Raw genomic sequence first — 12,650 nt, forward strand, 5'->3', positions numbered from 1 at the left:
AGAGCCGATAGGGTCTCTGTGATTGTAATAAATGAGCTGACACAAATTAGAGCATTCGGAAACACGTGAGAGGCAGACTAATTACAGGAGATTTCTGCCTCTTTAGAGAAAACAGTCCCAATAACAAACAGGCAGGCCTGTATGAGAGCAAAATGTTATAAATGACAGCACTAGCTTCTTCTTCACTGGGTTTCTGTGTTGGTGAGGTGCGAATCTTCAGTGCAATAACTAATACTTTGCAGAGACGGGCTGTGTGCAGGAGGTGTTAGCAGGGTGGTGCAGAGAAGCGAGAGGCTTTCCTGCCAGCTTGTCAGCTTGTCAGAGATCAGCTTGGGTGTTTCTTGTCACCTCCATTAGATGCAGAGCTGAGTGCACAGAAGTGACATCTCTGCTATCGCCTCTGCTGTCTTCACTCAAGTCAGGGTGAGCGCTGAAAATTAACCTGTAAATTCATGTAAAATATCCTGTAAGTTAATCAAAATATTTTCTAAGTATTGTTACAGGAATTTATTGGGAATTGTATTTTGTGTTGTCCAGAGAGAGATTGATTTTTTTGTGTGCATTTCTTCAAATTAACCAGTTCCATCAGGTCCAGGTAGCTTGTTCGAGTCAGCAAACAGCTGTTTAAAAAGAATTAGTAAAGACCACTGAATTACATGCAGCTATAGTTTTATCTCGTGTTCAATTTTAATGTTTTCTGAAGAGCAATTTCTCTGGTGGATCAGTGAAGTGCAGCAGTCATACTCTTAAAAGAAAATGCTCTCAGTAGAAAACAGAAAACATCTTTTCCCCATTTGATTTCTTTCTTTCTTTCTTTCATAGTTGAAATATTTATATCGTCTTTGAGAAATCACAGATATGTAGTTCTTGTGCAGCCCTTGTTTTCAGACGTGTATCCTGAAGCTGTAGTACAGGAATTTTAAGTACATTTTCGTGTCACGTGAGCTCTGCAGTGCAGGACAGCATTGGGAGGACACGGCTACAGCTTATTTATTTATGTATTTATTTATTCATTGGAGAACAGGATGATGGGGTCGGGAGGTAAAGGTAAAAAGGTGGTGGTACTGGGTGTTGTAATTTTCTTGTGAACAGGCAGACATATTTCCGTGCAAAAGAAAATGCTATGTAATCACACTTCCTTTAACAAACAGGGTTTGACTGTTTCTAAGAAAAGCAACTAACACTTTTTTTTTATTACATATAGAGACATAAGAACTTCTTGAAATGTCAGATAATTCAAATCATGTGTTTTAAAAATACTGTAGCAAAGTGCATTTGCCAGTTTTGGACATTTATTGCAACATATAGCAAGTACACAGCAAGTAATCAACAGTACAATTGCAACAGTACAATTCATGAAATCACACTGGGCAGCTAGCAGAGCAGTGACTAAGTAGGAGGTGAGTGATTTGCTTGCAAAAATGTCTAATTCTAACTTTTAACTTTAGCTTTGATTTTTGTTTAAAATTCTTGTTGAACAATACGAGAGGGGGAAAGCAGCAAAAATGCTAAGTGCCTGATTGCCACAGTTTTTTTGCCGTTACATTTGTACCTCTTCTTCTTGAATTAACACTCTCATTACTCAGTCAGATCTGAGCTCACAGACATGACGCACATAAATGTCCATAAATCTGCTTAGAAATCCGAAAAAAAGCGCAGAACTTGCCTAAGAATCATCTCATTTTTAAGTTTTATCAATATCAAAGTAATCGAGTGTTAGCTGTCTGTACTTCTGTGGGTTCATTACAAATAAAAACTCTTAATAGCTAATTGGCATATTTTAATGGTGCCAACAGAGTAGCTCCAAAATGTAGCATGATTATCCTCCAAAAAACTCATACAAAGGAGTGGCCAAACATTAAACTAATTAATATTAACCTTCTTCATGTTGCTATATCCAACTATCTATTTACATTAGTATAGTTGAGTCATTTATTATTTATTATAATTTATATTTAGAATATCCCCACTGAGGATCTGTGTGATTTAATCTACGCTGTGTGCCATAATGACGTCAGGGCAGGGCGCTGGGAGGGAGGGGGCGGGACCAGAATGTTCCTCTCGACCAATCAGTGACGCTCTATGCAAATGACCCGTTCGACAGTCAATGTGGTGAGGAGCGAGCTTCATGAAGAGGACTAGAAGGAAACGGTCCGGATTCAGAGATTCCTACGTGCGTGTTTCTCCCGTGTGTGAGGCTCTGGATGGCTCGTTAACCCCACAGATAAACACTGCAGCCCGGGAACCAGCAGATGTGCCCTCTTTGATGCGATAAAGCGGATATATTTCTCACTTTTACTGGAGTCACAGAGAAGAGCTGCAAGATGAAATACAAAGTAAGTGAAGCGGGCGGAGCGGCGGCGGTACTTTTCTGCCTCCTGTGTTCACCAATGCTGGAGTTTTGTTGTTCACGACAAAGCCGGGCTCGTCTGTGGAGTCTGTGCTGCCTTCATGAAACTTTTCCACTTTGCTTTCATGGCGGTGATTATAACTGGTTTAAATGAGTGCATCCGGGTTTGTGTTAGAGACTGAAGTGGTTAAAAAAGGGAAACTGCGCTCGTCAGAGGTGATGGAAGGAGAGGAGGATGCTGTCACTCTTCTCCTGGGATGTTTCTGCTCGATTTGAATGTAAATGTGTGTGAATGTGTGTGTGAATGTCTCGTTTGAGGCTACTGATGTTTCTGTGGATCATCTCTTATGTCCCGGCTACAGTTATTGCCATCACAGGGGCGTAAATAGAGTAAATACGCACCAGCTCTCCCTTCCTCCTCCGAAATAGACGATGTTTTCTCTTTTAACCATTTGAGCTCAGGTCTTCTATCCAGTGTCCCTGCTGCTGACAAAAACTCTGTAAAAACACTTTAAAATAATTTCACAATGGGGGTTAGATTGGCACCTGGCAGGTATAAAAAGCCTATGGGTGCATTCAGTATTGCTTTGCAGTGTCACAGCTGTCCCCTTCACCTTGTTGCTGTTTGACTTTGTTTTATTTTGCTGAGATTGGCTGTGGACAAAACCATCTATATAACATGATACAGATTTTCTCAAATCTCAAAATACCTATCAGGGCTGCAGCGAGCATTTCTTTTCATATTGCACTGTGTTGTATTATTTTCCTGCTCCTAACAGCTGACAGTTCCCTGAGCCCCTGAGGACACCTTTAAATGTCCCAACTCAAAGACGTCAAAGAAAAGCAGCAAAGCAAGGAGCTGGAACAAGGAACAGACTAAAGCCATGAAATAACTGTCAAAATATTTGCTAATTGTTATTAGTGTTCCAGCTTCATCGTGATAAATCACATTTTCTCAAAACTCAATTAAAACACTGTTGTTTTATCAGTAAAAAAGCCAGAAGGGAAAGTGTTTGTTTTTGTTTGTTTACTCAGTGATTGAAATGACTCAAACATCATCGTATTGATGCACCCATCCCGTTGATTCAGCCCACAGGTGGAGGTGTTGCAGGGAAAGCTACCTTGATTTGTCTGGAACAGAAGAATTTCCTAAGGTTGATTCATCTCATGAACTGCAGGCTCTTCTTTTTCCATTTCATCATTTCTGACACTTAGAGATGAATCATGTCCTCATTAAATCCTCTCCATGCTCTGGTTGTGATTGGAGCCCCCAGTTTGCTCTTTGCTTCAGCACGCAGCCAATCAGAGGCTCTGTTGTGTCTGTCGCTGTCAGTCATTGATGGACAGCTTTGTGACAGCTCTGAGGAGAGCTGGCAGTTGCTTTTTGGACACTTTTAGCTTTTAGATTTAACCTAGAACTGTTACAGTGTCACCCCCCTGCTTCATTTCATCTATCATGAGCTGCATACACCTTAGTCTGAAGTCTGCTTCACCATATTAGGGAAGCAAAAACTGCACTCTGTCATGCAAAACTGTGCAAAGTGTGTGGATGATTCAGGGGTTTTGAGGGCAGTGGCTTCACCTCTTCACTGGCTGTTGGCTGAAGTGTGAAGCTTGAGTTTTGGCTCAGACTCCTGAGCTGACACACTTCGGATCTTTTCCTCAGCGTCTGCTGGGCTTGGTGTTGCTCTTTAGTCGGGTGTGGTTGTGATTGGAGGGCGTCCGCGACGTGTAGCTGCGTCATGGTCCTAACTGACTCATTGTCCTGTTAAGTACACAGTTCACGGAGCAGTGGGAGCCAAACAGTCCACGGTGATGATGATGATGTTTCTGGGCACGGGGCCAGAGGGAGTAGCACGGATGTCAGGGGAGGAAAGGACTTTGATCAGGCCTCCATTGATCACTGTTTTCGTCCTCAACAAGAACGTTGATCATTGGGTTTTAATAAGTGTGATCAACACTCGTGTTTCCAAGCTGTTATCTGCGGAGTATACAACCTCTCTGACGTAAAACTGCGTCTGCACGTCTTTGTTTGCCTCTATCGCAGTCAGGCGAGATAGGAACAGAATGGGAATCACGCAGAGCGCTCTTTGCTTATGATTAACATATCTGCAATATGCAACAGTGCCAGAGGAAAACAGGACGGAGACAGACGACAGCCAAAGAGGCTTGGTCTTGGTTAGACGACACATTTTGCGTCCCTGCTGCGTTTATGGAGTTTCCTGCGGGCAGGCCTCTCACAGATCCCTGTTTAAATCTGTTAAATAGTGTCAGAGTTTACTATGTCCCCTATCAGGTCTCAGCATTTGCTCTTGATCTCAGCCGCGATGAATTATTCACAGCTATATTAAGCGCTACTTTCCTCGCAGAGCGGTAATGTTTCACCAGAAGCTTAACGAGGTCGCCCCGGTGGTTGGCGCCCGTCACATGTCCTGAGGTGAGGTCCTGGCCAGACGCTGCCCACCCCCCTCCCCTTTTTTTTTCTCTGACATCAGAGATGGTTTCCAGTGGGTGTTCAGGTGTGAAGGGAAGGCTTGTCTTCCATAGGTCACCTAATGCGTATAATCCCCCTGGTGGGTCCACACACAGATGGATGTCTTACAGCATCTGTGAGGCCCAGGCCTCAGGTTATGGCGGCCCAGTGCACGCTACTTACTACTTATGAAGCATGCACATGTCGTCCTGTCACATGATCAAATGGAGGCTTGACAGTGGATAACATCAACACACATATTACACAGCAATCATCACTGACAAAAATACAGAAGAAAACAAAAATAGTAATGATTTTTCTAATAATATAATAGATTGTATAGTTAATTTATAGTTTTTTGTAGTTTTTGTAAAATGAGAATAGCAAATTTGCCTCTGTGAGAGATGGCAATCTCAATCACTCAAATGGGCCCGTTCTGTATTGTTGGAGGGCCCCCCCACCCTATGGGCCCCAGGGCTTCACTTTCTGTATTTACACCCCTGGGACCAGGGCTTTCTGAGGAGGAACACCTTGAGTTCAACATTTGGGAAACTATGCTCATTAGCTTTGTGGTGGCGTTTAGCTTAGCTTAGCATTAAGACTGGAAATGGAAGAAACAGCTAGTCTGGCTCCATCCGAAGGCAACAAAATCCACCTCCCTACTAACATAGCATAAGCAATAAACTAAAAACTTTTTTATCTTTAGAGTTTAACCCCCCGTAAACCACAACTTGTTTTCACTCTTTGGTTTTTCTTTGGATTAAAAATCTCTTGACTAAAGAAAATGCCGGTGGGCAGACTTTGCTAGTTTTGAACAGAGCCAGGTTAGCTGTTCCCACTGTTTCCAGTCTTTACGCTGAGCTAACTGTCTCCTGGCTCCAGATTTATATTTACCATCATCTAACACTCCACCAGAAAGTGAATAATGTATTTCTTAAAATGTCAAACTATTCCTTTAAAGTCTTATGATGCAACTGTCTGGGGCAAAATAAGTAAAAAAAAGCAATCAGTCGTACATTCTTGCCGAGAGACCTCCACAACCTTTTAACTCATTCCTTCGTAGCTGATGTAACTGTTGCAGAAATAGCTTCACAACCACAGAGAAGAGTGATTAGGTGAACCCATATTACGGCCAATATGTGTGTGTGTGTGTGTGTGTGTGTGTGTGTGTGTGTGTGTGTGTGTGTGTGTGTGTGTGTGTGTGTGTTTTCCTCAGCGTTTCTCTTTTTTATGGGTTCAGGTTCCAGGCGCTGGTCCAAAAGCAAAGAGGGCTGGAGGAGAGCGGAGCAGACATTGTTCTGAGAGGGAGGAGGAGGTGGAGGATCTGTGATGCTGAAAGGGCCTGCAGAAAAAGAAAAAGGAAGTTGTGGGGGGAACGAGAGGGCAAACAGAGTTGGATGTATTGTCGGGGGGGATGGGAGCCGGGAGGTCGAGGAGTGCCCTCTGAGAATGAGAGCATTTCAGGCAATTGTGCGTGGGAAGGTTGTTCGGAAGATGCACATGATTGTTTCAAGGTGCCCCTTTACATTGGTAATGAGTCTGGCAGAGGGACACGCCGGGATACCAAGTCTTTTCTTCTCTGTGTGTCGTGCATGTTTGGTTGTGCAGCGTTGTGAAGAAAGAGACATTTGTATTCTCCTGAAAGAAGAACAGAGTTCGTTCAGAGAAAACGAAGCAAACAATCCTTTTCGAGGCTTGTTATCAACCTGTGCAGGTTTCTCACACACATTCAAGCAGCGAAAAAGCTTTTCCATGTGGCTTTTTTTCCCTCTTTCCACAGGCGGTCTGTCTTATAATGAGGCTGAGTTGAACACAGGCCGTTTAACACCCCACCGCCTGTTAAAAAGTCGCGGTATTATCGTGCTGAGACGTCGCGTTTTCAGCATTTTCAGTACGTTCAGTGCAGAATTACTTGCCCCTGTGCAAGGTAGGTAGCTCCTGTGCAAAATTTTCAGTGAGCATGAAGAGCTTCTCCCCCAGCGAGAATGAATAGCCTTCCCTCCAACCCCCCGCTGCGCCCTCGCACCATGAGCCAGCCATTAACATTTGAAAACGGTCAGCGGGGAGACAGACTGCATTGTGTGAGAGAGAGAGAGAGAGAGAGAGAGAGAGAGAGAGAGAGAGAGAGAGAGAGAGAGAGAGAGAGAGAGAGAGAGAGAGAGAGAGAGAGAGAGAGACTACACAACATCAGCAACAATGCATATAATCATTTCCGTCTTTGACCTTTGGCGGAAATAATTCTCGCCACCTCCTTCCTTCCCCGCGAGGAATGCCAGCTATTCTGCAGGGTCATCTCTGAAGACGTAGCGGGACTGTCAGCTTGGTGCGACCCTGTGGAGAGTCAGGCCTCGTGGCAGATAAGAGGAGGCAGGACAGCTGGGAACACCGGGGAAGAGAAGTGTTTAATACCTCTGCACACAGCCTGCACTTCGTTGTTTGTGCTTTGAGGATGTTTCTGAAGTGACTTTAGGCTGAACATGTGATGTAGGCATGCAGGTGCAAATGAGTTCATAATTTGCATCCTTGTGATAATCAGTTTGTTTCAGCCTTTTTTTCAGGCAAAAATGCCAAAAATTTGACAATTTGCTTGATTATGTATGAAATTAAAGTGATTTTTGACTGCTGGTTGGATAAAACCAACAAAAATGTGATTTTTTACCATCTTCTGACATTCTGATTGATTGAAGTGATGACATTAAGATTTCTAAACTTTATTAAGGAAAAATCCTCTTTTGATCTGGTACTTTACTGAGTTACTTAATGATTGGTATTGTGTACTTTTTGGTGTTTCCACTTTAGTTTGTCATTTCCAACATTTCTCTGAACTCCTTGTAGCAGTTTTCAGAGATCAGGTTAATTCACCTGTGTTTGTGACTAATAGACTGATAACATTGTTGTGGTTTGTTGAGGTTTCCTCTGGCCTTTTCTACAGAAGTCAGGCAGGAAGAACCCTGAATGAAAGCGTTCTGTGCCATTAAACCTCACTGTAGCAGCAGGAAATCAATCAAAATGACCGCATATTCAAAGCGCTCAATTGACTCAATTGACTCGTTTGTCAGCGGTTCAGCGGCTGACCATTAATCACATGATCAACCTCTGACCAGCTACCACTTAAATAAAGACAACACAAAATGTAAACGCAGAGTGCATCATAAGCAGATGTTTTCAAAAGCACTAAAGTGTTAAAAAGGGGTGAATCTTTCCCTCCACGAGACAAAAGATCCTCCTTTTATCTCAGACACCCTTCATGTTTCAAAGCGGGACGATGGCAGCCTCGGTTGTTCGGCTTTTTGTGTCTGTGGGATCTTTGCGTAGCGTGAAATCGGGAGGACACTGGAGTGAATCTCCATCTCATTGGCTATTCCTATATGTAAAACCATTCAATGTGGCCCTGCAGAGATACCACGAAACATATTTCACATGTCGGCTGTTCCCCCCTGGAGGGATTAGCTCTCGTCTCCGGGGTTTACCACGATGCACTCATGTACCCTCGTTTGGCATCGATGCCAAGCTTGGAAATAATCCACCCCTCAAATCCGCCAAAACTGATCGCTTCTTGGCCGGCCCCATGAATACCAAGCATGCTGCTGGTTTTTGTGTTGCTGGTGCTTTTTTGACCCCTGTAGGTGCAGTAAATTATCTTTGTGGGTCAGAGGGCGGTGTCAGCAACCGCACAAAGCCCCTGGAGTTTGTTGAGATTCATAGCTTTGCTCGCAGACACTTCAGCAGCGTGGACGCCTGCCAACATGAGTCCTCAAACCGAAGGACAGTTCCTCTTCCTGCTGCTTCACATCGTTCACACCGTCCTGGAATGACTTGGCAGAATATGAGAGGCAACGTTGCACAATGTGTTTCCCCAGCAGCCATTCCAGTTCACAAAACTTGATACACATTTGCGAGAATATCTCCAGTGTGGCTTTCACTTCTAATTATAGGCTGGACTTGGCGTTCAGGAGCACAGCGAGGGAGTCCAAGATGTGAAATGATAAGACTGGGTCAGCCGTAGCCTGGATCTCTTTGGGTTCTGCAGGAGGCAGGAAGTGCTGCAGGCTAAGGAGTGGGACAGAAACAGAGGAGGGCGTCATGTCAAGCCACCTTGTAGTTTATGTGACAGTAAAGAAATAAAACAGCTATGATGAATGAACAGAGTGAGGAGGAGCTGGAGGAGAACGGTCATTTTAACTAATAGTTTCCTCAAACTGCTTCCTGTGACTTAATCAGAAAGCAGCTGATGGTGTTGCAGTTGTGCCACGTTTTATTTCATCATGATCTTTATTCCAATGTCCACAGTCAGACTGATAGAAATCAGGCGACAAATGTAACTTGATGAATCCTTTTGTCTGTAAAATGCCAGAAAATAGTGAAAAAAAACACCGAATCTGAACAGTCATGGAGCTTTTTGAGCAGCACGTAGATCAGATGTGACCTCGCCTTTAATATAAAGATAGTGATAAACAAAATGATAGAAACACAGTGTGATAACGTGCTTATCCTTTTTGACATGTACTCAATTGAAAACAGCACAGAGACGATGTATTTAATATTTGACCTCATCAGCTTCATTGATTTTTGTAAATATCTGCTCATTCTGAATTTGACGCAGCAGCACTTCTCTGGGATTAGGGTTGTACCAGAAGTGTAAAATAATTTATGGACTTTTAAAGAGGACCAAAGTGACATACTTATTTTTTATTTTCAGGGAAACTCCACCATTATGACACAGTTTAAGCCACGCATTTCCCTTGACTAAACCAATATCTCAGCCCTCAAGCTGATGTTTTGAGCATCAGTGGTTTGTTCCAGCTCGCAGTGTGGTTAGACGCAGCGTGGCACACCTAAACGGTGCTGCAGGCTGTGGAGATTTCCTCGCAGTGCTGCAGCTCGTGAATCACAGATGAGAGGCGAGGTGGGTGTCATATTTACACTGGGGATACAATAGTCTTTTATGCAGCACCGGGCACAGTGAATCCAGCCTTTTCAACCAGCCTGAAGGAGCCCAGTGTGCTGTGATATACGACTGTCCACTCGTCAATGGCTGATGACCACATGACTGGAAAAAGCTATTGATTGTTTAATAGTTATGTCATTACAACTCTATTCATGACATTGTAACTGTGTCCTAACTATTGATTTACAGCATGTTGCATAAGCTGTCAGTCAGTCATTGTGTGGCTGCAGTGCATGTGTTGGATCGTGTTGCCTTGTGTGCTTTTGAGGCTAAGCACCAAATTTGTGACATGGACCTTTTTCCATAAGGCTTATTCAGAAATAGAGGAGGTGAAGTTTCACTGAGCCTGCTGTATAATTATGTTAATACACGGCCACTGGCTTGTAAAGAGGCTGTAATCAGAGGGTCAACCTTCCTGAAAACTGTCCAAATGAAGAAATTGCCATGTACTCTGAGCTCTGAACCGTTTCCCATGAGCCCTTCCTACCCAGAACCCTTCACACGGCCCATTTATTTGAACTGGCTCTCACCCGCAGCAGGCCGCACTCTGAGGAACGGCTCGTAAAAGTCATCAGGTCCTCATTATCGTCATTACTATAATTATTTTCTATATTTAACCATGTGAAATGAGGCCAAATGAGTGTGCTGGTTCGCCCCTCTCTGCGAACCACCCCGGGACACGTGTTACAGTGGTACGGCCCTAATTTTCACATGACGAGGTGCTGCGTGATGTTCTCACAGTCGGAGCGTACCACTTTTTTGGGGGCAGGTTGTGTTTGTTTGGGTTGAAAACATCCTTGTGTCTTTGAAAGCCGGGCCGCTCCCGCTGCTGTGGGGATGCTGGTTTGTGCTCTGTGGTGCGGTTGTGTTTTTGGCCGGAGCAGCGGCGGAATTTGAGTATTTGTGAGCTTGTTTAGCCAAAGCCACCTTCATTATTATTAGATTGATGTGTACCCCTGAGAGGCAGAGCCAAAACCACCCAGAGAGCTCTGACTGAAAGCAAAGGTGGGGCCCTTCCAGCAGGCGGTGAAGTTACATAAGTTTTTATTTTTGGCATGGTCAGCTCAGGCTCTCCACGCAAATGAGAGGACGTTTATACTGTTTGTGTTCAGGCGAGACGCCGGTGGAAAAAAAATGGCTTGTTGATGTAGAGGTGAGTGAGTCATAGCAGAGAGGGGCTCAGAGTGGAGGGGCTCAGACAGCTGGGTCTTCAGGCTCTGTATCATGCACAATTTCTCGCTTTCTAATGACGAAAACATATGAAGCTGTGAGAGCGTATCTGAGGCCAGATCCTGCAGAGGGCAGGATAAGACCTGAGAGACCCTCAAACACACAAACAAACAAAAAAAAAAAACATGCAGGATTTCTCTTTTTAGCTTTTATACCTTTAGTGTCTTCTGGACGTGATCTGTTTTTCAGTAATCAGGCCAAATTTGTTAAGCTTCATCTTTAACATCTTTAGAGCTGAAGCAATTTGCCTATTAATGGATTACCTGCGACTGTTTTGTTAATCGATGAATCGTTTCAGTAATTTTTTAAGCAAAAATAGCAAAAGTTCTCTGATTCTTGCCTCTTAAGTGTGACGATTTTCGGTTTGACAAAACAAACCAGTGAAGACGCCACCTTTGTTTGGTTAATGGATTTGTCCATTGGCAGAAAATCCATCAGCAACAATTCTGATAATCGATTACTTATTTGAGCCACTATTTTAAGCAAAAATGTTTAAAAAGTTGACTGGTTATAACTCGTAAAACTATAAAAGCCCATTTTAAGAACAGATTTAAAATAATGCTGCAACTAACAATTCTTTTTATTATTACAAATGTTTATCAGAAATGGAAAAAATCAAAGATAAATGACTTAATGATTCAACTGGATTAGATTATTATAAATTAGTATTATTATTATTTAAACTTAATGATAAAAGTATATTTAAAGGACACTGAGTGAGATGAGGTGACATCTCATCTCACCCACCATCCACCTCTGCCACCCCATGTTTTCTCATTAAGATTGGAGGTAAGGACCAGGGTGGCTTCTTATTTACATTCGGAAGCAGCAGAACGCCTCTCCCCTCACTGACCTATGACAGATAACTTCCTGGAAGCTCGCACTCATCTGTGGGTGCTGCAGAAGGGGCCCTCCCCGCCTGTCAAATGGCAAACACATGTGTTTATAGGAGGATCAATGGCGAGCGGTGGAGTCACCGTGTTGTGACTAACCAATGTTTATGCCGGAGATGTGACGCCTGGGTTAATAGTCAGTTTCACCTGCTCGGATTACAGTGGCGCAGCAGGCTGAAGCAAACAAAAACACTTCCCCCCTCCGCATCACTTCAAAAGGATCTGCACGTAGCTGTTAGCCATTACAGCCAACAACCTGTTTGTTCAATATGATTAGGGGTGATGTTTCACATGACCTGTCATGTGTCAGTCATCATGTTTGGACTCTGGCTCGTCTGTGACTCACTCTTTATTGGTGGAGGTGCTGTAATGTGATCAGGATTTCCATTTAAGTCGTCTGTACGTACCTACAAACGAGCTCTGCCTCAATAAAACTAAACAACAGTGAGGGCGAGGGTTTAGTGTGTGACAAGTCCTCAGCCTTCCAGATGCAGTCTGAGGTCTTAATGATCCTAATGGACCCCCAAGGAGAGTCGTCAATGCTGTCACGGTTATAGCATTTAGCACCTAATATTAACCTTTGTGTTTTGTTAGCATTGGCTTCACTTCATTGATCGGGGTGTAAAAATGATACATGCAAAATTTTTTATGCTTTAAATATATTTTTCTGTCATCTGTTCTTATTAAAACCAAAAAAGTAGAGAAGTCAACTGGACTTTCACATTTTATGAAGGTGAAAAAACAAGGCAGAAAACA

At 43.4% G+C, this 12,650-nt stretch overlaps 1 protein-coding gene across 2 annotated transcripts in view; it reads left to right on the top strand.

Moving 5' to 3' along the window:
* The first annotated feature begins 362 nt into the window (after window positions 1-362).
* nedd9 (neural precursor cell expressed, developmentally down-regulated 9) overlaps window positions 363-12,650 on the top strand; it is a 32,876-nt gene continuing 20,588 nt past the window's right edge. Inside the window, exon 1 of one of the 2 annotated variants that reach the window (XM_041955154.1) lies at window positions 363-423. Coding sequence is in view for 1 of the 2 variants with exons in the window: in XM_041955153.1 (XP_041811087.1) it covers window positions 2,325-2,336 (12 nt within the window). In the remaining variant the exon portion in view is untranslated. Of the gene's footprint in view, window positions 424-2,125; window positions 2,337-12,650 lie in introns of those variants that run through there. The other variant, XM_041955153.1, reaches the window with a different exon arrangement.

The sequence above is a fragment of the Chelmon rostratus genome, chromosome 16, assembly GCF_017976325.1.
Source record: "Chelmon rostratus isolate fCheRos1 chromosome 16, fCheRos1.pri, whole genome shotgun sequence".
NCBI lineage: Eukaryota > Metazoa > Chordata > Actinopteri > Chaetodontiformes > Chaetodontidae > Chelmon > Chelmon rostratus.